Consider the following 25,385-nt stretch of genomic DNA (forward strand, 5'->3'; position numbering starts at 1 on the left):
ACCCTAAAGCCCATGCTACCGCTGCTGAAGTCTATAAAAGGATGAAGACCTAAAACGTGAAGATCACCGAAGCTGAAAGAGAGATTAAGAGTTTTAGGATTTGTTATTGTGCTTCGTCCTGTGTTAGTTGTGAATCTGTCTTTGCTCACTGATTCTATAAAGCAAAGAGAGGTTCTGTGTTGTTTGATTGCGTTCAAACTTTACTTGTTCATTGTGTTCACCAATCACTGTGGCAGTGATTGAGAGAAAGTGAGAGGGGCTCTCATACTTAGGTTGGGATTCTAAGTAGAAATACACTGGGTAGATTAGGAAGTGAACTATGAACTGAGTCGTTCATGAGTGTCTGTAATTCCTGAATCTTGAGATAGTGGATTTCCTTTCTTTGGGTGCAAACCCTCCAGACGTAGGTGAAAGTTTTCACTGAACTGGGTGAACAACTTCTGAGTGTTATTGTTTTGTTGTTAAGTTCTGTTTTATTGTTAAGCGATTGTCGAACCTCTTGTCTTAGCATCGTGCAGGACAATCGTATCAGAGGGAACCTGAATTACACATCCTTATTTCATTATACTACATGATTATGAATTTCTGCTTGCGTACATGCTAATAGGGGCTACTGAGCTGTTTGGAGGGATTTGAACACAGGTTTTGTTTGAGGCATCTTTATGCAAACTTCAAAAAGAGGTTTGGAGGTGGGGTTGTAATTAGAAACATTATGATGGCAGCAGCAAAGGCTACTTATCGCCAGCAGTGGGAAGCAAAAATGTTGGAGCTGAGGGAACAAAATAATGCAGCATGGGAGTGGATGATGGGAATACCTACCAGGACTTGGTGCAAGCATGACTTCACCTTCTACCCCAAGTGTGATGTGCTCATGAACAACTTGTCAGAGTCATTCAACTCCACAATTTTATTGGCAAGGGACAAGCCAATTCTGACCATGATGGACTGGATCAGAACATACTTGATGGGAAGGTTTGCAACCTTGAGGGAGAAGTTTCACAAGTATAGAGGGGAGGTAATGCCTAAGCCTTTGAGGAGGTTAGCATGGGAGACTGATAAGGCTTCTCATTGGTTTCCAACAATGTCCTCATAATGGAGGTTTGAAGTGAAGCACATTGTATCAGGTATGGTTTCCAATAAGAATTTATACACATTGTTTACTTTCATGGATAATGGCTGTCCTAATCCTGCAATATGTTGCAAACAGGTGAGGGATTTGTGGTGGACTTGAGCAAAAGTTCATGCACATGCAATCTGTTTGATTTGGTTGGCATACCATGCAGGCATGCAGTGGCTGCCATAGCATGTAAAAGGATGAAACCAGAAGATTTTGTGCATCCATACTATAAGAGAGCTGCATATGAAGCTACATATGGGCATGAGATCACTCCTATCAATGGCCAAGAGTTATGGCAGCCTACAAATGACCCTGAGATACTTCCTCCCATAAAGAAGAGAGGGCCTGGAAGGCCTAAGAAGCTGAGAAGAAGGGACCCCTTTGAAGATTTAGGTAGCACAAGACTCAGCAGGACTGTTGCTAAACACAAATGCAGTAGGTGTGGTCAGCATGGCCATAATTCAAGGAGATGCCCAAATCCAGTGGAGAGTCAAGAACCAGAAGCAGGACAAGGGTCTGAACCAGGACAAGATCCAGTTGCAGCAGGACAAGGATCTCAGCCAGTTGAAACACAAGAGGATGCATCTCAGGTCATCAATGCCACACAAGATGCAAATGTAAGTAAACTTATAACATGTGGTCTTATTTTAAACAGATCTACAAGTTTCTCATCAAAAATAATGATTAATATTCATATTGTTCAACATCAGATCCAGTTTGATGAAATACCTGCCATGCTAAGGGAACAATGGGATCAAGACATGGCAAGATTGCACTATGTTCATGGAGCAGGGCCATCTAATGTTGGTGGTGGAAGTGGATCTGCTGGTGGATCTGCTGCTGTTCAAGAGGAGCCATCTCAAGTTGTGCAGGCACTCCAATCTCAAGTTGCTAAATGAGAGGGTTGAAGGTTGTTGTGGTTAGTAAGGGCTCGGTTGTGGAGCAATAATGGAGGGCTGAAAGATATTTAATGTGAACAGACCAAGTGGGAATATTTTGTGGTTTGTTGGCATTACTTTTGACACCACATGGGTGCACATTTTGATATCGTTTAGGAAGCACATGGGTTGAAGTGTTTGCTGTTGTTTTTTATGTAATTTGGACCACTTAAGCTTTGTTTAGAACCATTTTGTATTCTGAATGTGTGGATGTGTGGACCACTTGACATTGAATTATGAAGCTTGATGTTGTTGGCATTACATTAGTCAAAGATTCTCTCTTTCACTTTACTTTATGTGTCTTCTAGTTCTTTTTACCTTTCAATTACAAATGAGACATTATATACATCAAAACAATGTTGAAAAAAGAAACAATTCCATTGCCATTTCTTCTGAATTCAGGAACTTGTTACAATAAAAACTCCATTACATGATTCTACTTAAACTCAACCAACCTACCCAAATAACTTCCAAAACATCAACATAACCTCCATTCCCTTCTCAGATTACATTTTTCTTCCATAAAGGAAGCAAAAGCTAACAACCCAAGCTAACACAACAATCAGTATGGCTGCAAAGGCCATTTTCTTATTCAGCAGCTCACAGTCAAGCTTCCTTTGAAGCTTGCTAATTTTGTTCTTGCTTTCCTCCAATTTCATCTTTGTGTCCTCAAATTTCATCTTTGTATCCTCCAATTTCTTCTTCAATTCATCCAATTTGTCCTTTGAATCTTCCAACTTTGTCCTCAACATATCAACAACACGTTGTGTTCCTGAACTTTGGACTCCTGCATCCTCATCCCACAGGAAGAAACCACAGTCCCTGGGGGTCTTTAATTACAATGAAAATGAGACAGATTAACATAGCAGTTCAAATTGACAGATTAAAGGAAAAAGAGAGGCGATAATTTACCTTGAAATTCCTGCATCTCCAGAAATGTCTTCCTGGATTTTCAGGAGTGTGAGATGTCAGGTACACAATTAGTTCCCCACAAGCACAGATTCCGCTTGGAGGCATGGAGTAAGTGCTCGAGGATGCACAAGAACCAGATGAACACGGTCTTCTCATGGTTGAAGGACACGAACCAGAAAACCCAGGAAATCGCGTGAAAGAAGAAGAGAATTCGACGGAGAAGACAGGAAATCGTGTGAAAGGAGAAGAGGATTCGATGGACAAGAAGGAAAGATAGGAAGAAATCGACAGAGAAGATGAAGAAGGGAAGAAATCGATGGTGCAGGTGCAGCCTCAGTTCAATGGAGAAGGGAAGAGGGAAAGGGAAAGAAGATGGTGAACCCTAATTTGGATTTGGGGATTTTGAAGGAGTAAAGTTTAATTAGGTTTTAGGGTTAATTAGTTTTAGGATTATTTAGTTTAGTTAGGGTTAAATCAGAGGGCTTAATTATAATTTTTAAAAGAATTTTTTTTTATTTAAATGCCATGTCATTTCATTAAATGACGTGGCACGGCCACGTGCACGGCTGCCGGAGCTATACCGGCGGCAAGGACGGTTTCCGTACAAACACTTGAGTCTGAGGATGGGGTTAGGAAGATTTTCCGGCGAGGGACGGAAACCAGATCTCGCTCAAAGTTCAGGGACGGTGAACACATTTAACCCTTTTTTTTATTAGTAAAGGTGATGAAATTGCACCTAAATTGACACATTGACCTTGTGAGTGTTTGCCCGTCTCAAGTCTGATCTATATCTGAACTTGTTTATTAATTAATTGTTGGCTTTTATTTTAAGAGATGAATTGCTCTATCGACAATCGTTAGTGATGCTTCCACTTACTTTCCCAATATAGAAACTGTCAAAACTCAAAAGGCAATGATCATAAGATTAATATGATATGATAATGTTAGTGGGTGGAGTATAAGATAAAGATCAATGGTTTCTTCTCCAACAATAAATAAATCTAGGCGAGTTCAGTCCAAAACCACCCTCCAATTTCCCTATGTGCTGTGTACATGGGTGGGTGATATACAGAAATGATCAATTTGAATGGCAACACCTATGATTAAATCTTGTGGATACATATGTTTCTTTGATTTCAGAAAGTAATAAATCTCGTGTTTTGTGGGTGTGGCTATGGCTTTAAACACACCCACCAACCAGCCAACCCTCTTTCTTTTGCTTTTGCTTTTTGCTTTGAAAGCGTATATGTGGGTCAATAACATGTTAGATGTGTCACTCATACATCAAGAGAATCAAACATTTTTTCGTTCTCACGAGACACATAAACACACACTAAGTCATACGATTCAACTTTCATACTATTAATAATCATCTGAAAACACTGAAGTTCTTAATTAAATTATTCAAATACATGTATGAGTAAGCTGTTTCAATAAAATAAATAGACCAAAAATAGGTTAAGTAACAGGGTAATATAATAATAATCCCTTATTGAAGAACACTCCATTGATAACCTTACAGATAGTTTGAAAGCACATTCACTTTCTTTACAATGATCATAAGAAACACATGTAAAACTATAATCAAACAAATGTATGAGGCCTTCTAGCCTAAAACTACAATTATACACCCAGGAATGCTCTGCACTGTGATTCCCAATGTTCCTTTATTTGCTTAACCCTCTCTACCCTCTCTGACTGAAGTCTTTGCTCCCAGTATTCTGGACATCTGTAAGAGTATTGATATTTTTGATATTTTTAGATCAAAAGACTTGCAATAAGACACAAGACGAAGTAACTGATTTGACCCTCCCAAATTAAAAAAATCATGAGTTATATAATGGAACAAAGGATAAAGTTTTTTTGTCTCCAAATCGTATCTCAATTTCTTGACCCACCAATGAAATTTTGTCATGTCAATTAAAAAAGACACAAGTAGACAAAATATTACAAACTTACATGATAGTTTTTAATTGGCATATGCCCAAATTTTATTAGTAGAGCAGAGAATGAGACACAATTTAGGGATAAGAGATTTCAAATTGTAGAACAAAGTCTAATTTTATACCTTCGGCCTAACAGAATGTTTAGTTCTTCCAAGTGCACAGCACCTTCATAGACAGCATTCTGTCAACATCCAAAGTAGAACTCAGTATAAGTTGGCAATTATTTTAATTAGTTCAAATATTAGGTTTGCTCATTCTGGAAGATCTAATTATTAGGTAGGAAAACTTCATAGACAGGCCTTAAAATTTGAGCTCTAGCAAATTTCACATGGAACATGCATTTAAAACTAAAATACAACATGAGGGATATTATGACAAGTATTAAGAACTATAGGACATGATACAACAGTATTACAACACAAAATTTTTAAGAAATTAATGTAAACCACAAATCTCAAATCAAAAGAGAGAACCTACATTTTATAAGTGAGAATTTGTTATTCTAAGTGGAACATGAAGCTTAGAATAGGATCCAGACAAGGGAGAAATACCTTGGCTGGCTCTAATCACCAGTAAAGGGTGAAATCATAAGTTATTCATATGGTCTATATACCCTTTTTAACACAAGTTATGGAATCAATTAAACTAAAAATTCTCCCATGTTTCACAATCCCGTTCTCAAATAATCAAGTTGTTTAAGAGCTTGACGTGTAAATTCCATGACTGGTTGCAAATGATCAGATTGTAGGACAACATGAAGTGTAAATTTCATATCTAGTAGCTTACCTCGCGGCACAGAGGACATTTCTGCTTAGTAACGGCTGACTTAAGTCCATCAACAATAGATACTGATGCAGCCGAGCAAGCACACATATAGCAGAATATATGGCCGCAAGTCAGTGAAACTGGATCAAACACTGTGTCCTGCATTGAAGGAGCCAGATGAACAATATCAATGGATAAATAAGTGAAGAACCATACATGAAAGTGCTTTTCCATTTCCGATAGAAAACATTACCAATACTGTAAATTCACTCCCGTAGAAATCATTTGTTCTAGTTTAAAATTCTAACATATGATCTTCTTGCATCCAAGAAGTAGTGCATGTTTGGAATTGGTTCTGAAGCAAGAGTCAATTCTGGGGAGAAACTTATGTAAAAAGATTCTAGGTTTCATAATTGATTCCGATGAAATAAAAGTTGATCCAAACATGCTAGTAATCATCAAACAGAAAGCCTCAATGTATATGCAATCCAATCCAAATCAAAAGCACAAAAGTTGAGATCGAATTCATCCTACAACTGATGCATAGAAGCTAACTTACCAAGCATATAGGACAGGTCAAGTCAATATCAATTTTGATAGAATCAAAGAGCTCACAAGTAAGTGATGGTTTTCCATCCTTAAATGTGAGAAAAAATTGATCAAACAAAGCAGGTGCCTTGCTTGACTCCACCTTGGTTTCCCGTAAATTGATGTGGAAAGCCATCAGCTCATAAAGCCAGGGGCTTTGAAGAATTTCCTTGTGCATGCTCTGGAATTGAGACTTGAACAATTGCCCTTGCTTGGAAGAATGAATCTGCAATGGAAGTAGAAATAACAGCATATTAAAAAAAATTAATAAAACTCTTCATAAGTTTCACCTAAATGGTGCTGGTTTGGATCAGCGTGTCTGAATTCATTTTGGTACAAATGAGTTGAAAGTGAAACAATTTATGTTTGGATGCGTTAATTGGGAAAAGTGATTTCTATAGGTTAATGTTCTTAAAACCAATTATGAAATCACACAATTGATTATGTCAACCGCAAAAGCTACTCTATATACCTTTTGATTGCCAAACATCTATATAAACACTAAAAATGATTCTGGTGAATGAATGAGAATTGATTATAAAACCCCGAAACATGGAACCAACATGAAATTAGAACACCTGTGAAATCAGGATGATTGTAATATTTATCCATAGAAGAAGAACAGGCAGACATACCTTATCATATTTCTTGAGTATTTTTCGAATTGCAATGGCATTGATGAGTGCATAATTGACCAGATCTTGTCCTTCTTGAACTAGAGCAGTGTGATTCCCTCGTAATTTGCCTTTGAACCAGAAAATGTACTTCTTGACGCCAGAAGCGAGATGCAGCTCCAGTAACTCCTGTGCACGCTGATTGAAGCTGCCAACTATCTCTGACATTTCATTGAGAAGGGAAGGGAAGAAGGTCCCATCACACACTGAATCAAAATTCAAAACCTCATCATCAGTATTATTAAAAGAGTCCAAAAACGCTTTGAAAATTGGTATTCATTTACACAAACTAGAACATATCATTCATGCATGCAGAGGAAGGCAACAGAGGAAACAGAGGATTTTTCTCTGCCAAGGGGAAATGATTAAAACTTTGAAACAGAGAAGAGAAAATGGAAGATTTTGATTACCTGAGCAGTGATCAGGGCAGGTTCTGAGGCCAGGGGAGGCTGCAGCTTCAGCTGCTTGAATGTTTTTCTGGGATTGACAGAGAGATTCACAGTCTCTCCTGCACTTTTTCAAGATCTTTTTGAGGTTTTTGAAGCCAACAGCAGGAAGCTTTTTCTTCTCCAGGTCCTGGCCTTGCATGTACTCCTGGTATTTTTTGCAGAACTTCATGTTTTCCCAATAACATCGAACAACACAGACAGTCCTTCAAGCAATGAATGAATCTCCTGGGAAAAAGAAAATCAGGAGCCTGAACAATGAATGAGGTTTTGGTTAAGGACTAGGTGAGTCGAATTGAACCTGGTCTCTGTGTTTATAATATATGAATTTACTTCCGACCTTGTAATGAGAGGAAAAAGGAAAGATGTCAGTCACTCCTTGGAAACGTTTTGTTTTTGGAAAGTTGTTTTGTTATATTCCTGACACATTTTTTTAATAATTTCTCTATTACTTTATAAATAAAATTTTGATAAAAAGTATATATATTAAGAATACTTTATTTCGTCAAATTATTTTTAATATTTCTCTTAATTTAAGTAAAAAAAATTAGTTTGAGTTTTATAGAGTTATTATTTAAAATTAATGAGATATTAAAAAAATTAATTGCTTACCTTATATTCATTTTCTTTTTGAAATTATATTCTTTTTTTGCTGTTTCTAGGTAATTAGCACAACTTGCAAGCAATCCGTGCATTTTAAGGTAAAAAGATGGTTAGACCAAGAGCCCCAAGAGATCGCATCGCACCCAACAGTATAATAATCAATAGTAATGATTTGTGTATATATATATACCATGTTAATAAAAAAGTTTGTCTTAATAACTCAAGAGAAAGTTTGGATAAAGTTTGAGTTAAATAACTCATCATCCAATCACATTGAAGATAAGTGAGTTGGAATTTCTATATTTTATTTATTAATTTATTTTCAATTCATTTATCTCAAATGTGATTGAATGATGGGTTATTTAACCCAAACATTATCATGGGTCATTTAGGCAACCCCAACATTTTTATTTACTTTTCACATTAAGCGATGTGAAAAAAACTATATTGTGAGAGTTTTTTTTTTAAGGTGACCCCTAATATGGACCACTTTTAAAGTGGTCTAATTTTAGACCACTTTTTTTAACCTGCTATAACAAGTCAACAGAGGTTTTTTTAAAGAAATTTAATATATAATAAATTTTTAATGATATTTTTTCTTTAAAAAAATAATGTGTCAACCTGCTATACCCAATCAAAATAGGTGGTGTAAAATTACACCACCTAAAAGTGGTGCATATTAGGTTCTCCTTTTTTTAAAGAGTGAGAGTTAACATATACTATATAATAATTTAGCATTTTTTAGAATAATCAATTTTCCACATGGCATTCTAGGAAGTATTTCTTGTCTTATTCTGCACACGTGGCATGTTCTCTGCATTTCTACAAAATTAATTTAATTTTGGTTTTAAAATTAACAAGGTTGTATTGGCCCTTAGAGCATTTTCAATGGTAGTATCTATTACCATTGGAGTATATATTCAATTCCAACATGACAAAAATGAGTACGTGAGAATAGATACTCTACACTAAACTTGGAAAGTGAACTTTTATTTATTACCAGCACTTACAATTAATATAATTAGATTAAAATGAAGATAAATAATAAAATACACAAATGCGATGTTGATGGTGGGATCCACTATAGAGTTGTTGGGTTGGAGTAAGAAGTTAGTAAAGTGATGTAGATGATGTGGTATTATGGGGAATGGTAAAAAAAATGAAGTGTATATATTTTAGTGAGTATGATGAATGTAGATACTCTTAGTTGACTTGAAGTTTTTTCTTTTTTTTTGTCAGAAACTTTTTCTATTTAACATGACACATAGACTAATTGACCAAAAATTATGGTCCATAGATGTCAACATATTCGTGTTAAATTGTATACTTAAATTTGTCACCAAAAAATAATTGTCATTATTTTTAAATTATTCCAGGTTCCAGCTACAAACTTTCCCTATCTTCATTTCTAATATTAATTTATAATTTATAGTCATCCTATAACTTACTAATTTTCTGAGGCGAGGGCTATAATTACCATATTTAACAATCTTTCCAAATGGTCTATTTAATTTTTTTTGGTTACAAAATGGTCTATTTAATTTAAGAAGACTGGATGTATATTTGCTTGACTTTAAAAAATCTCAAACTTGAGCAATAAAACAGTGGGTTAAACTGATACTTGTTTAATTCGAGTTTGCATATTGTGTATGATAGAAAAATCTCACTGAAAAAGCTACCCCATCATGAATTAAAACATGTGTATTTTTTATTCTTCATTATTGATTACTTTTTTGGTACAGCTTTCTTGAATTATTATTTTTTGAACGATTCTTGAATCATTAATTATCACATATGATAGTACTCCAGAAAGTTTTGATATTATGTTGACATCTAACTAAGTCAGCCTAAAACTTGAACAGAAAATGTCAAGTTGAAGCTGATAGATATCTACAAAGAACAAAGTAAACCTTAATTTAAGTAAACCTTACTTTAGGTAAACGAACGGCTTTAGCCAGCATTTTATATAATAGGCTTATTTAGATATGTATAGAAGACTTATATAATGAATCTTCCCCAAATGTTGGGCACGTTCTAAGTTGGAGCTGGAAAAGATTATGAAACTTCCCCAAATGTTGGATACTCGAGAAGAAGAAATATGCCATTGTAGGAATCTTGGCGTTGAGCAAGTACCAAACTAATGATCTATTTTAAGTTAAGTACGAGCGAAAAAATGGTAGCAGAACACATTCATGATCTTTACTAGAAAATACAATTTACTTGAAATTCTTCTCTAGTTAATTCAGGATGTGTTTAAGTAAATTAAGACCCATCTATAAGAGCTTATTTGAACTTATCTTAACTTAAACGTTTGCGTAAGTGTTTGTGAGAATTAATGTAAAAAGTTTATGACTATCTATAAGCTAATTATGACTTATTTTCATGATTTTTTCATGTTATCTTACGAACAAGAGTTTATACTTATTTATAGCATATTTTCAACTTAGTTAAATAAATTTCTCGAACTACCTAATGAATAAACACTTTGTCATAAGCGTTTAATTAGTTTTTTTAGAAAGATCAATAATATATATATATATATATATATATAAAGCAAAAACTTGAAATTCTCAGGCAGAGAGATCACAACACCAAGACAAAGACAAGATAGCACCGCAAAGCCCCAAACGCTTGCAAGAAGAGAAAAGAAAACCCAAACGAAAACGCACCTTAGAGCATCTCTAATGGTAGGAACTTATTTTGGGATTTAACTCAATTTTTGTGGGCCCAAATTGCCACATAGGATTTAAGACACTCATAAGGTCTTCATGCACATTTCACTCTAGTGGTTGGGATCTTATTTTACTTTTTGACTGGACCCACAGTACCCAACATATTTATATTATTTATTTCTCTCCCTAATTTTTACTTTGGTTATGGTATTGAAGAAGAGAAAAAAAATATTATTTTATTTAAGATCTCACATTTGAGAGTACCTGAGCTAAGACACGGATCTTAGCTTTTGCTAAGATCTCATGTCATGTAGGATATCTCCAATGGTGAAATCTAATAAGATCCGAATCTTATTTTAAGGTCCCAAAATAAGGACTCCATTAGAGATGCTCTCATCTCTAGCACAACTCAAGATTTGTGTCTTACAAGATACCAAACAATTGAGAAGCCTGAGTTGGAATTGTTGGTGCCTTAAATTTAAGATTCGTATCTCCAACAAACCACCGTCCCAACCAAGATCTTAAATAAAAAACACAAAAATACTCTTTAATGCTTCAAACAAAATGTGCATTGGAGCAAAATATGGGACCCAACCAAAATGTGTGTTGGAGTAAAAAAATATAAATATATTGAATATTGTGGGACCAACTAAAAGTATAATAAAATACCACCATTGAAGCAAAATCCACATAGTCGATGCCTCCTATGTTACGTTTCCAGCCCACAAAAATAGTGATAAGGTACCCACTAAAATATCAACCATTAGATATGCTCTTTAGTGCTTATGACAATAAGCGCTTATTACCTAAGTTTTTTCATAAGTTAATTTGAAACACTTATTAAAATAAACTCAATAGCTAATATGTAGTTAGAAGCACTTATTCACAATTTAATCAGAGCATCTTACGAAAATAAGTTTAAAATGGCTTATATGTAAGTTATTAGCTATTTTCATAAGTTTACCAAAACACTTGATAAACAATTCTGCTATAACATAAGCTCTACCAAACATGGCCTCAACGACAAACCAAAAAGCCTAGTACATCCCATGATCAATTAATGACATCAACAATAATCCAGATCATTCAATTTGTCTCTGGGAGCATGATAAATTCCACATACATCCGATCTGAAATATATCCTAGAAGAACTTATAGAAATTTCCAACAATCAAGCAACATCCCAAAACATAGCAATGTTGCAGTATCATGCACAAAATAGCTATGAACATATTCTATCCAAAACAAATGACATCTACCATTGATTTTCTTCAGGGGGGGGAATGCATCTTCACAGCAAAATTCCACCCATGTGCAAATTTCAAAGCATCAACAACATTTCCTAATGATCTTACTCTTTAAGAGTCAAAGTGTCAAAATAAAATAACACATACAGCTTTCAAAATAAGACAAAAAACATACTCTCACAAAATTTTGCTAATTTGGAGCCACAATGATCCAATCCAATAATTTCCCCTTCCATGACACAAAATTACAGCTTCCAAGTTCCAACACCTTCATCATAAAGCTATTCTAGGGAGGGAACATTTTTCACTTGGACAAAATCAGGGGATTCTTATTCTTATACATGTGATACCTCTGGCACAGTTTCTGCAAAGTTCCAACTGAATGCTGCATTGGGTTTAGCTTTATATCGATGAACATGCTCTGCCCCAAAAGAAAACAAACATACAATCATATAAGCATACATACATCTCACAAACTTGTTCAACAACAAAAAAATGAAAACAAAACTCAACCTGATAATCATCTCCATATTTATCCACCAGACGAGTGATATGAACACGTTGCATTGCAGTCAAAGGTTGAGGGGGTACACTCTTTCCATCTCTTCGCCTTTTCCCTAATGCTGATTTCAAATCTACAACATACCCAACAAAAGATAAACAAATAAAACACGATATGGTATGCCAAAGTATCCAACTTTAAAAACGGAATAGAAATTGGAATCGTGGGGGGGTGAATTACCGTCTTCTTCGAGGTCGCTGCCGGAATCGGAGAGATGAGTGGGGGAATCGATTTCCGGTATGATGGTGAGGGAGTTGGGATCGGAGAGAACACCGAAGGACTTGTAATTGTCGTTGACGCTGCCTTTGTCGTCCCATTTGGGGTCGAATTCAGATTCAGGTATCGATTTCAAGAGCTTTGGGGGAACAGAGAAAGCAGGCTTGAAAAGCCTAGGGTTCTTCTTCGGTAATCCTACTCGAACCTTGGTTCTCGATTTCTTGTATTTTCTTCGTGACCCTCCCATCGTCTCTCACTCTCGTTCGCTGCAAATACAAGAGCTAGAGGAAGAAGAAGAAGAAGAAGAAGAAGGGGTTTAGGTTTAGCCGATTAGGTTTTAGGGTTTACATAAGATCAAAATTTCACGACTCTGAGACGGTGTCGTTTTGCCACCGGGTTTGTGTAATTAATGATATCATTATTATCAACGTATTTACTATATTAAATTTTATGATATTTTCATATTTATTATTTTAAATGGATATGTTTTTTTATGATTAAATTTTCGTATGCAAAACATAAGTCTTTTTCATTGCTGACAATTAACTTTCAAAAAAATCAAACAAAGACTAGCAGAGTTGATAGATAGTTGGATTTCTTGAGTATTTAGTTTAGAGTTCGATCTTTGAGCGGCATATATAGAGGAGAATTTACTAGAAGAGGTCTACCCATTTAAACATGATCTTCAAGTCTCGAAGGATTTGATACAAATAAAATATAAAAAGATTTGGTACAAAATTTTATTAATGTCTACCAAGTCATATAATCATCGTTGAAAATTCATTTAGTGAAAACTTATTAGTATTTTTAGGTTATTAAAACAAGAATATTAAGTCTTCTCCCATAATTTGTATTTTGCTAATTGTTAATAGAAAGTTTTCTCATTCTGGGAAATTTCTCTGGTTTTATGGGCTGATTAAGCTCAGCTGGTTAAGCTAAATGCCGGTGGTTATTATTGCTCAAGCATCAATTTAATTGGAAGAAGAGCTACTTTGTAACGCTTCTACTAAATGGGTGGTTGGCTTTTGAAGCTCTTGGCCATATAGTATGGTCTTCTTATGGCTTGAGATCTAGATTATCATATAACGTCTGATAATGATACAGAAAAATGATTCTCTGGATGCTAATAGACTGTTGGAGGCTCCTATTTTGTTCTCCTCTGATATCTATGTTAGAAGAGATTATTAACATCTGTATAAATCCTGATGTCTTTCAAGCACCTTCGCGTAGAGGCTAATTTTTGTCTTGATTGTGTGGCTTCATGGGCTTGCACATACAATGTGTTCTTCTAAATTGGTATCTTCCCTTTGAGGAGTTAATTTCACTTGTAGCTTCAAATAGTTGTTGCTTTGCTTGTGTGTAGTTTTTTTTCCCCTTCTTACATAAAAATAAAACCTAACATAGTGTTAGGTAGGAGACAAAAAGAGGGTAGTGAAAGGGTTTTTTTTTTACGTATCTTATTTGATTCAATTTTTACAAGGAAAGTGAAGGGAATGGAGGGGACAGAACCCCTCATAACTCAAATTTATTTTTTGTCTTTAACAAGTGTCTCTCCATTTGTTCAGGAACTGTAGTTGTCTATTCGTATTACCAATATGATGGGATTCAATGGGATTGGATGATAATCTATCCCACTTCATTCCATCCCATCCCACCCTTCATTAATCTATCCAAACAATTGAACTTAAAAATATTTCATCTCATCCCACTCCCTACCAGCAATCCAAACAGACCCTAGTTTGTTTACCCCTAGACTAACACCTTATGTCTTATTGGTCCTCATAACTCAATTAATTTGTCTCCCCTCCTATAGTGGAAAATTTAGAGAGGAAATATTGTGTTAGAGAAAAATATCTTTCTAGGATTGTAATTTGTAAATATCTTTCTAGACAAAAGAAATGGAGCAAATACATTGTCAAAAAATAAGCGTGTACTTTAAAAGGGATAGGCTACGAAAAAACTCATCCATTTAGTCCGTAATCAATGTAAAACGCTATCTTATGTTGTAATTCCAAAAATGAAAACCTTCCCCTCTATAGCTATAATTTTGTATACGTGCTAATGAAACCAAATGCACTGATTGTATAGATTACAAGTGTTTTCATGTATCTTCCAAAGTCCAAATACCGCAATCCTGCTTGAAAATATATAAAGGATGTGACTTTAAATATGAGCAGAGAAAATTGATATTTTGTTTGGTCAAATTTTTATTTTATAGTAAACACTTATTCTAGTAATAACTTCAATTCAAGGAAGAAGCCCAAGAAACAAATCAAGTGAAATGATTACATGTGCAATCTTGGTGACCTAGTGCCCAAAATCAGGACCTATGTTTCGATGTCATCAGAATACACCAGCAATGAATTAACAGATACTTGAATGATTGCCAATACTGGCAGTACCTCCAAAACACCAGCAATGGAACACCATCCCTCCACATGGTACTTCTAAAATCAATCAAAATGCCTCGCACTGCATCTGTTCGAAGATGTTCTAATTTTTCATTGATATATGGATGACAGAGCTAGATATGTCAAGAGGAACATGAGAGTTACTTATAGTCCGGTGGAGCGGTCGGCATACTCTTGAACTAATGCCCCAAATAGAGATGGTCTCTGAAGCAAGTTGGAGGGCTTATCGAATTCTTTCACTAGCCCTATAACAAACAGAACAAGACAAGAACTTAAGGGGCGTTTGGAAGAGACTATATAAATATATTTTGACATAAGCGCTTAATACTAAGGTCAAAACACCATAGTACGTGATGATTATTCATGCAAAGATAATACCATACCTGCATCTATGACTAAAACTCTATCACAGTCCATGACTGTGGGTATTCTGTGAGCAATGCTGATGATGGTACAGGCTGCAAAGTCCTCTCTAATGATCTTTTGAATTATGCCATCGGTTTGAGAATCAACAGAAGCAGTTGCCTCATCCATAAACAAGAGCCGGCTTCGCTTAAGCATAACTCGCCCAAGACAAAGCAACTGTCTCTGCCCCACACTCCAGTTCTCTCCATTATCCACCACTACAAGGTTTAAGCAACATTCTCATTAGTAAAAAGAGATCAAATTCATATAGCTAGATCAGAGAAAAATGGTAAAAACCTTTACCTAAAGAGTCAAGTTTTTCAGGCTTAGCAGCCACCACCTCTTTTAGTTGACAGCGTTCCAAGCTCTAAAGCAATAAAAAAAAGCTATTAGTCCGTAAATTAATGCTCCATAAAGATTGAATTGGTGTATTATTTACCTTCCACATCTCATCGTCTGTATACTGTCCAGTTGGATCAATGTTGCTTCTCACAGTTCCTTCAAAGAGGACAGGCTCTTGAGGAATGATACCGAACCGAGATCTGAGATCATGAAGCCCCAAGACGGATATGTCAATACCATCAATTATTACTTTGCCTCCTGAAGGTTCCACCAGCCTGAACAGAACTTGGATTAAAGTTGATTTTCCGCTCCCAGTTCGACCAACAACACCAATCTTTTCTCCTCCAGTAATGCTCAAAGTAATGCCTTTAAGAATCAGAGGAGTGTTTGGACGATATCTGACCTGTTTAACCAGAAGCTCAATTCATTACAACAGGGAAACAATAATATTGCTTAAGGAAAATTAATAATGAATAACTCGACATTGAGAACTGTGCCTAGGATAGTTGCTTAAACAAATGGCCTAAACAGAAAGGCAAGAACCACATGGATACTAGAATGTAGAATATTCAATGTCATCACAACCGCGTGTTTGGAAATCCTTCTATTGTTGATTCTAAAGTCATGACTCATAATCAATTCTAGGGAGAAGCATTCATGAGTAGTTTCTAGGTGCCAGAACTGTTTCTTAGGAAAAATAAACTGATCCAAGCATGCTAGTAATCAATTTGGTTATACTCGTTACTCAAGTTACCTCCAAGCCTTTGATATCTACATTGCCTTGATCTGGCCAATATGGAGGAGGCAGACGATCCTTGATATTCCATGTTGGTTCAGATGGAATCTTTGTAAACTGCTTTATCCTCTCAACAGACACCATTTTGTTTTCGAGGATACAGCTGAAGTATACAGCCCAGAACAAGACAGCATTTAAGCCCAACCCGTAAGAGAGGGATAAACCAACATTTTCTACATCAAGCAGCACAAACCAGTCAGTTTATCATGTCAAAAAAAAAATTGACAACAATTTTAATAGCACTGGTTAACAGAATAAGCTACTCAGTGTTATCCAAGATAAGGCCTATACTCAACAGAACAAGTGTGCAAAGTGTACCTAATTTATAAGAAGATAGACACAATAATAATAACTAAGTAATTGAACAGATGATAGACAACTTCAGAATCTTTGGTGTAAACTTACCTGGTTTAATGATATTGCTTGGTAAGATAATCATGAACATAGTAGAAATGCAAAAGACAAGGCTCCCAAGCAATTCTAAGCGTAACCCCAGCCACTCATTGGAACTATAGTTGTGGAAATCCATTCGTAAATTAGCATTCACCCGATTGAGATTTTCTTCACAAAACTGTTTTTGCTTTCTAAATGCACGGATTGTCATGACCCCCGCAATGCTTTCAGAGAAGTGATTGATAACAGGTGCTTTGGTAATTGAATCCAGGCGAGTTAGTTCACGAGACGAAGCAAGAAAGTAACCCTGAAAAACCAGAGAGGAGAAAGGAAACAAGGACATTGTTAAGACAAAGTACGGTAGATATATTGAATTGTGAAGAATTCATAGTCTTGTAACTACAGATTTTATCAAATATGAGAGCTTTATGTTTGTTGTTCTCTAGATTATGTGTACCTAAGAAATCAACTGTGCCACAGCCATTCAAATTACTACCATCTTTGAACTAAAACTCCATAAATAACTTCAAAATATGATAAGTTATAGAATAAGCCCATTTGTGGCAACTAAAACAGGTAAAGCAATTGAGGCACAGGGTAATCATATTCTTACCCGGTACCATATATTCAACCAAACAAGAGGAATTAACAAGAACACTGTTGGCCAAGAATTTTGACATGTGATGATTAAGATGCCGAGCACTGTAATGTACATGGCAGTAACAAGGTTGATGAACATGGGGAGAACGATATCAACATTGGTCTGATCAGCAGATGCCTGTAAAATTGAAACGAAGAAAAACAAGTCATCATAAGTGTTTGCTTAACATGTGAAATGTAAGAGTTTATATCAAATATCAATATGGATTAGATTCTTGCATTACATAGCATACTTGGGCACTAAAATTCTTACCCTACTTAGAATTCTCCCAGATGGCGTAGTATCAAAGAAAGACATGGGCGCATGCAATATGCAATTGAGAATTTGTTTGAAGAAAAGTTGTGCAGTCTTTAGCCCCATGAATGTAAAGGAGTAGGATCTGACCACTACCACAATAACCGAAACAAGAGTAATAATTGCGTAGACAGAAATGAACTGGAAGGGGTTAAACATTTGAGCACGCTCTTCTGAGGTTTCATATGCCAGCCAATAGTCGCTCGCCATCAAAGTTGCTTGCCATAACAAAGATAGAAACACTAACCCTGTGATACCCCACCACCCAAAAGCCTCAGTGAGGTAGAGTTTGTAGATGTTTAAGCTCACTTTGCCAGTTTCTCGCTCTTCTTCTTTGACGAGTTTAGAACTTTTCTCGTCAGATTCAGGCTGATCAGGAGAATTGCTTTCACTATTGTAAACAGAAGGTGCCTCTGGAGATTTTGTTGGTTTGTTCAAATTTCCACCCGGTGTGGCGGCACCCTGCTCTACCAGCTCCAGGGAGGTCTCATGGGCAGTTACTAGAGCTTGAAAATCCAGTCCGGAGCCTAGTAGGTCATCGTATTTCCCTGATTGGACTATCATACCATCCCTCATCACCTTTAGCAAGCAAATATTAGTATTTGAATACTCTTCACTCCTCAAGTCAAAGCAGAGATTAAAATAGATGAAGCATTAGAGTATGGGTAAAAGAGACTTACCAAAATAAGATCCACGTTATGTAGGAAATCTACTTGATGTGTTACAAGAATAATGGTCTTGTCCTTCAGAGCTCCCCTCACGCATTCCTTGAATAAATCATACATCAATAATTAAAATCTCAGATTTTGCAGCGAAGCAAACAGAATATTTATCTAGATAAGCACAAGATTATGGCTTCAAATGAAATATCCCAAGAACACTCAAGTGTTATCAAGGTTTTGTGTTCAACCCACTCAAACTAGGAAACTCAAATTAGCAACTAGTTAATGAGTACATGTCTAGAAATCCTACAATAATTGATTCTAAAGTCAGAATCAATTGTGGGGAGAAGCTTTTATGTGTACCTTCTGACTTTCAGAATTGATTCTGAAGAATAATAAGTTGATCCAAACATGTTATTAAGCTGAATTCTATATCATTTCTTTTAGAAACAGTTAAAGGGAATCAGTGAAATTAAACACAATATTGACTAGGACTCGATCACTTCAAGAATAACAACCTTAAATATTTCAGAGCCAGTATGAGCATCAACAGCACTGAAGACATCATCAAGAAGATATATATCACAGTCTTGATACACAGCCCTGGCAAGTTGTATACGCTGCTTCTGGCCACCACTTAGGTTGATACCTCGCTCTCCAATCTCTGTCTGATCACCATATTCCATCAATTCCAAATCTTTCTCCAAGCAACACACCTTGATAACTTTATTATACTTGTGTCTTTCCATTGGCAAACCAAAGAGTATGTTTGTTTCAATGGTCCCGTTCTGAATCCAAGATGTTTGTGCAACATAAGCAACACTCCCACAAACCCGAACCTGTGACAAAAATATATAATCATAACCAAATTCAACTCCAATGCGAACATCCTAAATGGGTGAAATGTGGCTATTAGTATGCTTGGTTCCACGATGAAATGTTTTATAATCAATTCTTATTAGAAACTACTAGTCTTATCTTCTGAGTAGACATGTCTTGGATCCTATACAAATCGTGATACCAAACATGCCTATATAGCTCTGAATTCTCAACCAGAAATCATACCTTTCCTGAAACATTGCGCATCTCCCCGAGAATTGAAGCGAGGAGAGATGACTTTCCTGACCCTACAGTCCCAACAACTGCTGTAAGCTCCCCCTTTTTTATCTCCAAATTGATATTTTTCAAGTCCTCTTGCAGGTTCTCATCATCCCAACAAAAGGTCCCATCTATAACTTCCACTGCAGTTTGTCCACCACATCCTTCCTCTCTCTCAACTGAGTCATTGGACAGTTCTGTACTCAGCATGAACCTATCTAACCTCCCCAGTGATATCGTTGCTTGAGTAAGAGATATCATAGACTGTGGGAACGTCCTTATCGGTTCCTGTATGATCCTGAAGATACTTGTTGCAGTGAAAACCGACCCTGCATCAAGCGGAACACCAAGCAAAATAGCTGTGCCAAACGTGATAGTTGATATCAACAATGGCGCGCTCCACATCAGAACCATGTTTCCACAAATCGAGTACATCAAGTTTGAAAGCCATTGATACTCCGAACTGCGGAAACCCAAGATTCTTCCATTGAAATGTTCCTCCCAAGCCTGAAACTTGATCACACGCATGTAATTGAGCATCTCATTCACAGCTTTCATTCTTGAGTCGCGGTTCTTCATCATGTTGAACTGGAAAGTGTTGTGCCTGCGGGTAGTAACCACCGCGAACGCGAGCACCGCAGAAAGTCCAAGCAACGCGGTAACCACTGAGGGACCAAGACAATTGTACAGCAAAACTAAGCCAATAAAAACTTGAATTGGCATCATCCATATAGAATGCAACTGGAGTATCATATCAGAGAGTTGTTGGGTATCAACTGCCATGTAATTCACAATTGTCCCTACACCATGATCCTGCCGAGAAGAGAATGATAGCAATAACCCCTTTTTATACAAAGCAGGTGTAAGAGTGGATCTTAGAAGCATCCCAAGCTTCTGGGCCTGGAAATTGAAATGGTGAGTGCACATGACTTCTATGAACTTAGCAACAAGAAGAATCAAAACAAGGTAGTATCCTTCATACACAGAGGTTCTCTTCCCTGCAGTGTAATCAACAAAACTCTGAATGAGAACTGGCCCAACATACACCACAGAGAGTTTCACAATAGCAAGTAAAGCAGTGAAGGCTAACTGCTTCCAGAAGCACTTAATCAAAGTGATTACAACTGGGTGCTTCCCCTTGTCTTTTGATTTAGGCCAATTTGATTCAAACAGTGCTATCATCCTCCCAGCTCTATGCTCCCGTGAAATTACTGGAACCTCATCAATCTTCAATGGTGACTTGTACCCTTTAATCAACAAAGGGTTTAACCACATCCAAAACGCCTTGGATAGTACAGAAGCTGAAGCGTAGCCAGTAACCTCGGTTTTGCTCGGAGCATCACCGTACACGTCAGCACCTTCGTCCACAACTGGCTCTGTTTCTTCTGCCGGAACAACAACTCCGGTGGAACCTTGAACCGCCACAAAAAGAAGAAACAGCGAGAGAGGGAGTGAAATGAAAGAAACCACGTCGTCCAGCTTAAAGATGAAACCCACATCTTCATTTACAAAACGGATAACCCCAGAAGCTGAGAACAAGGAAATGAGGATGAAAAACGCAACCCAGTAAACTCTGAGTGACACAGGGTGTTTGAGAGCTTTGAATCTTCTCTCATGGATGATTGAGACAGCAAGTGCTGCATGGGTTTTGGCCTGGATTAACCAAAATATACCATCAACTTGCTTCCATGGCGCTTCGGTGGAACTGGTGAATGCCAGAATGAAGGAAACAGTGTACAGTACTGCGAGAACAATGGTTGCAGTTAAGGTTAGTTTGAACTGTATAGTTGTTGTTGTGGGGAATGATCTGGTATTGGTGATGAGGGGCTTGTTGAGTTCAGTTTGAGAGTTTCCATTGGAAGTGAACCTTTTGAAGAGCTTTGTGATTGCAAAGATGAAGAGAATAAGGAGGAGGAGAACATTGACTGCGGATAACAGAGCTCTCTGGGGACAGGGGGAGAGGAAAATGAAGGTGAGCCATTGAGGGAGAGTTGAGATGAAAGTGTCCCCTGTGGCTTGTTTGACTGGGGATGAACATGAGAAGGAAGTGAGCCAAGAGGAAGAGGAAGAGGAAGAGGAAGACATGGCTGTCTATGCAACTTGCAAGTAGCCTCCTCCTCTCTCAACTGAGAATTGAGAAGCCACTTCAGCTACACAAAAGGCTCTCTGCTTTTCCAGATACTGTTCATCTACTTTGTTTCCACCGTCTGGGTGACTGGTTGGAAAGTTTTCAGACACTGATATCGAAGTACTTAAAATCCTGAAAAGGCTAATGATGACACACTTTTAAAAGTATGCTTAGTTTCACTTTTGGACAAAGATCGGTAGAACAAAGATATGATGGTATGAGTGATACGCATAAGTGATCAATTTGATATATAACGTGACTTGATCAAGAAAAGAGATGGAGAGAAAAAACGTGTGGTTAGTAGTGTATGTACTATATAAAATGTAATGGTTTATAAATAATTATTCTTCATTTTTAGGTGAATTCAATTGTAATAATGTAATTAAATTTGAAAGAATTCATTTGTGAGGGCAGATAATAGATAAAAATACCAATAAGGGTTTATCGCAGCAGCAGTCATAATAGTGATTGTTTAAACTCTTCAATTGAGGATTTGAATCTCAAAATCCGCATTCTTGAGTCTTAAGGAGATCTTTGATCTTCGACGTACCCGAGTCATAATTACAAGAGCAATTTAACAAAATAATTAAAACGATATAAATTTATTAAAATGGACACATTTAAGATCTAAGAAAATTCAATTTTATCTTCCAAATTAAATAATTAATTTCATATGGTAAGAATTAAATTCAATAATAAAATATCTATTAAATTTATAAAATTTCATTTTATTCTTTCAACTAATTTATTTTAATTGGATAACTAATTAATCTATATTATTTTTTTACTAAAATGAACAAACTTGAAATGTTATAAAGTTTAAATTATTTTTTCAATTTACATACTAAATTAATATTGTATAAATTTAATAATAATAAATTTAATAAATTTCAAAACATCAATTTATTATTTTAATACATTTTTATTTTAATTAGGTCATGCCCCGATATGTAAATTCGCACTTAAAGGATTATATGCACTAAGTGCACTTAAAAGATTAAAAATTATGTACTTTTTTAGAGGAGAGACTCATTTTGTAAACACCTAAATTAAATAAAGGAAATGCTTGCTCACACGAGAAGTTTCACAAACGACCTCATAAAACTTTTTCACATGTTTTTTATTTGGTTTTTTTGTTGACAAAAGGAACAAATAGACGCAGGGAAAAAAGCAAAACAAACTATCCTAGAACATCCATGTACAACATTGGAATCACAAGTGAAGGTGGAACCTTCCAAAATACGCGGAGGAGCATGCATCTGAGAGGCAAACTTTGCTAGAGCATTTGTCACACTATTTCGCGCGCGAGAAATGCAAATAAACGCAACACTCCGCTCCCAAGCCAACATCGCTTGAATAGCATCAATAATATGTTGGTGCCAAAATGCATTCGTATCACGGTTCTGACCCCAACACATCAGTTATCTCCATGTTATCCACGTTGCACACAATGTTCCGAATGCCAGACTCCCAAACATACTTCAAACCATCCTGACCCTAGGAAGCTCTGCTGCAAAAGCACTCCCTACACCGTACAATTTCGTGAAGCCAAGGACCTAGTGTCTCGTCTGGTCTAAAATCATACCACCACTACCCAGTGTTCCGTTTTGGTTTGGATTTATGCTATTCTGTTTTATTTCAATTTTCTAAAAAAACATATTGTTATAAATTTTACAAGGTCTTGCTTGAGTCGTGTGTCTATTACTCACTCATTTGATGAGCTAAGGAAAATGAAGGGCATTGAAGGGAGGGTTCAAGTCCAAACCATGTGAAGAAACTAATTTACTAACAATTAACAAACTAATATTTGAGTTTAAAAAAAAAAACAACTAATATTTTTTTATTAAAAAAAATCACTCATGTGATATAACACCACTCATTAAATAATATCGACATCCTCATCGATTGTATATAATCAAAAAGTTACATTTTATTTTCCTCACTATCATTTATCAATTTTTGTAATTTTTTTTTTGAAAGTGTCAATTTTTGTATCCTTTTTCGAAATTGGGTTTCATTCAAAGAGAAGAAGCCACAGAGGCAAAAACATCATCCTGGATGAGAGAGGAAACCTCCAACGGAGCCTCTTCAATCCAAAACAAACAGCCTAAACGAAAAGCAAGTTTTGCCAACGCGTCGGCAACAGAATTGCCGGTCCTACGAACGAAAGTAAAAGTAAAAACATCAAAACTACAAAGCAGTAAACGACAATCCTTAACAACTGTTTCCAAATGGGAGAAGCCACCCTCTCTACGTTCCCAATAGTTGTATAGCACCAAGCAATCCGTCTCAACCCAGATGCGGCGAAACCCCAATTCCTTTGCCAACCCCAAGGCCCAGCGCAAAGCAAGTGCTTCTGCCAAAACCGATGAAAGAACCGGGCCCATGGTCGATGTAGCAGCAGCCAAGACCTCCCCCTCCTTGTTCCTTGCTATAAACCCGAACCCAGCCTCATGAGATTGCAGCAATGAAGCATCAAAGTTCACTTTAAAAATTCCTGCAGCTGGTCGACGCCATGAAGAAACATGCTCGCGGCCATGGCGGTGAGGAGCAGTTAACTGGTTGCTCGACGGGCGAAGGCTAGACGCTCGCAACAGGATCTGATCAACAGAGCTTTGCTTCGCGCTGAAGAGAAGATCATTACGTGTCTGCCACACTGAATATAAGATGGAGAAAAACATACCAATGCCATTACAATCAGCTGCACCCAGAAATTCAGTAAAAAATTCTTGCACCGAGCACTCCTCATGAAGACGAAACCCCAGCGGAGAGGCAAACCAGACCTGTTTGATAAACGGACAAAAAAAGAGAGCATGCTCATGTGTTTCCGGAGCCGCTAAACACCGAGGGCACAATGGATCCGTTGCCACTCCTCGACTGTGTAATAACGCACGAACAGGTAGCAAGTTGAGGCATGCTCGCCATGCCGTTTCGCAGCACCTCGGTGCTACCTCTGCCTTCCAAAGTTTCAACCAAAGAGCTGGCCTCATAGCTGGAGCTGAAGAGCCCGATGCCACACGCGCATGATGCTGATTTCGGATGAATTGATAACCTGTTTTGGAGGAGTAGCATCCATCAACAGGAGCTGGCCAGAAAAAGCTATCCTCCTGATGATACATGGGCAAGGGGACAGAAAGGATAGCTGTTGCAGTAGGTGGCCAGCACAGGAACTCAACCTTGTCACGGTCCCACCCCCCTCCATTTGGAAGCATTAAATCCGACACATGAGTGACATGAAGTTCCGCTGCCACATCCTCGCGGTACACCATTGGGGTTGAGGAAGGGATCCATTTATCGTCCCAAGCTCTAATCGTTTTGCCATCCCCAACTCTCCAAAGACCTCCTTGCTCAAAGACCCAAGCTGATCCCAACAAGCTAGACCATGCATAGCTTGGTCTATAACCCTTCTTAGCTCCAAAGATTGTTTGTCGTGGGAAATATACAGACTTGTAAACCCGTGCCAGCATAGTATTTGGCTTCGACATGATTCGCCACCAGTTCTTCCCCAC

General features: G+C 36.9%; 4 protein-coding genes across 5 annotated transcripts; all 4 read right to left on the reverse strand.

The window, feature by feature from the left end:
• Positions 1-2,412: 2,412 nt before the first annotated feature.
• Positions 2,413-3,169, reverse strand: LOC130731107 (uncharacterized protein At4g04775-like). The gene is made up of 2 exons (XM_057583294.1): positions 2,968-3,169; positions 2,413-2,885 (listed from the first exon to the last, which is right to left on the reverse strand). Exons 1-2 carry the CDS (start codon positions 3,121-3,123, stop codon positions 2,562-2,564), a joined length of 480 nt encoding a protein of 159 aa, XP_057439277.1. The 5' UTR covers positions 3,124-3,169; the 3' UTR covers positions 2,413-2,561.
• Positions 3,170-4,410: 1,241 nt separating this feature from the next.
• LOC130731108 (probable E3 ubiquitin-protein ligase BAH1-like 1) lies at positions 4,411-7,804 on the reverse strand. 2 transcript variants are annotated; one of them, XM_057583296.1, is made up of 7 exons: positions 7,688-7,804; positions 7,351-7,614; positions 6,902-7,146; positions 6,238-6,492; positions 5,700-5,837; positions 5,036-5,094; positions 4,411-4,696 (listed from the first exon to the last, which is right to left on the reverse strand). In XM_057583296.1, exons 2-7 carry the CDS (start codon positions 7,556-7,558, stop codon positions 4,591-4,593), a joined length of 1,011 nt encoding a protein of 336 aa, XP_057439279.1. In that variant the 5' UTR covers positions 7,559-7,614; positions 7,688-7,804; the 3' UTR covers positions 4,411-4,590. The 2 variants fall into 2 exon arrangements, with proteins under 2 accessions (XP_057439279.1, XP_057439278.1); XM_057583295.1 differs by having other exon boundaries at positions 7,351-7,771.
• Positions 7,805-11,684: 3,880 nt separating this feature from the next.
• On the reverse strand, positions 11,685-13,025 carry LOC130731109 (nucleolar protein 16). The gene is made up of 3 exons (XM_057583297.1): positions 12,651-13,025; positions 12,422-12,543; positions 11,685-12,329 (listed from the first exon to the last, which is right to left on the reverse strand). The coding sequence occupies exons 1-3, from the start codon at positions 12,931-12,933 to the stop codon at positions 12,213-12,215; spliced, it is 522 nt and encodes a 173-aa protein (XP_057439280.1). The 5' UTR covers positions 12,934-13,025; the 3' UTR covers positions 11,685-12,212.
• A 1,723-nt stretch (positions 13,026-14,748) lies between these two features.
• On the reverse strand, positions 14,749-22,109 carry LOC130731110 (ABC transporter C family member 4). The gene is made up of 11 exons (XM_057583298.1): positions 19,716-22,109; positions 19,169-19,489; positions 18,669-18,755; positions 17,947-18,567; positions 17,647-17,811; positions 17,046-17,340; positions 16,599-16,813; positions 15,942-16,247; positions 15,806-15,869; positions 15,481-15,720; positions 14,749-15,342 (listed from the first exon to the last, which is right to left on the reverse strand). Exons 1-11 carry the CDS (start codon positions 21,831-21,833, stop codon positions 15,242-15,244), a joined length of 4,533 nt encoding a protein of 1,510 aa, XP_057439281.1. The 5' UTR covers positions 21,834-22,109; the 3' UTR covers positions 14,749-15,241.
• Positions 22,110-25,385: the final 3,276 nt, after the last annotated feature.

Source organism: Lotus japonicus, chromosome 1 (genome assembly GCF_012489685.1).
Source record: "Lotus japonicus ecotype B-129 chromosome 1, LjGifu_v1.2".
NCBI classification, from domain to species: domain Eukaryota; kingdom Viridiplantae; phylum Streptophyta; class Magnoliopsida; order Fabales; family Fabaceae; genus Lotus; species Lotus japonicus.

Bases quoted from the DNA above. Each gene is read 5' to 3' on its own strand.
- LOC130731109 (XM_057583297.1), bottom strand. From the start codon at position 12,933: ATGGGAGGGTCACGAAGAAAATACAAGAAATCGAGAACCAAGGTTCGA. The intron at 12,544-12,650 runs GTAATTCACCCC...GGTATGTTGTAG, and splicing joins CAGCGACCTCGAAGAAGACG to ATTTGAAATCAGCATTAGGG. The intron at 12,330-12,421 runs GTTGAGTTTTGT...CTTTTGGGGCAG, and splicing joins AATATGGAGATGATTATCAG to AGCATGTTCATCGATATAAA.
- LOC130731108 (XM_057583296.1), bottom strand. From the start codon at position 7,558: ATGAAGTTCTGCAAAAAATACCAGGAGTACATGCAAGGCCAGGACCTG. The intron at 5,095-5,699 runs GTAAGCTACTAG...GGATGTTGACAG, and splicing joins AATGTCCTCTGTGCCGCGAG to AATGCTGTCTATGAAGGTGC. The intron at 4,697-5,035 runs GTATAAAATTAG...ATACTCTTACAG, and splicing joins AACATTCTGTTAGGCCGAAG to ATGTCCAGAATACTGGGAGC.
- LOC130731107 (XM_057583294.1), bottom strand. From the start codon at position 3,123: ATGAGAAGACCGTGTTCATCTGGTTCTTGTGCATCCTCGAGCACTTAC. The intron at 2,886-2,967 runs GTAAATTATCGC...TTGTAATTAAAG, and splicing joins GGAGATGCAGGAATTTCAAG to ACCCCCAGGGACTGTGGTTT.
- LOC130731110 (XM_057583298.1), bottom strand. From the start codon at position 21,833: ATGTCTTCCTCTTCCTCTTCCTCTTCCTCTTGGCTCACTTCCTTCTCA. The intron at 18,756-19,168 runs GTTGTTATTCTT...GATTTATTCAAG, and splicing joins CTGGCTCTGAAATATTTAAG to GAATGCGTGAGGGGAGCTCT. The intron at 17,341-17,646 runs GTAAGAATATGA...CTGGTTTTTCAG, and splicing joins GGTTGAATATATGGTACCGG to GGTTACTTTCTTGCTTCGTC.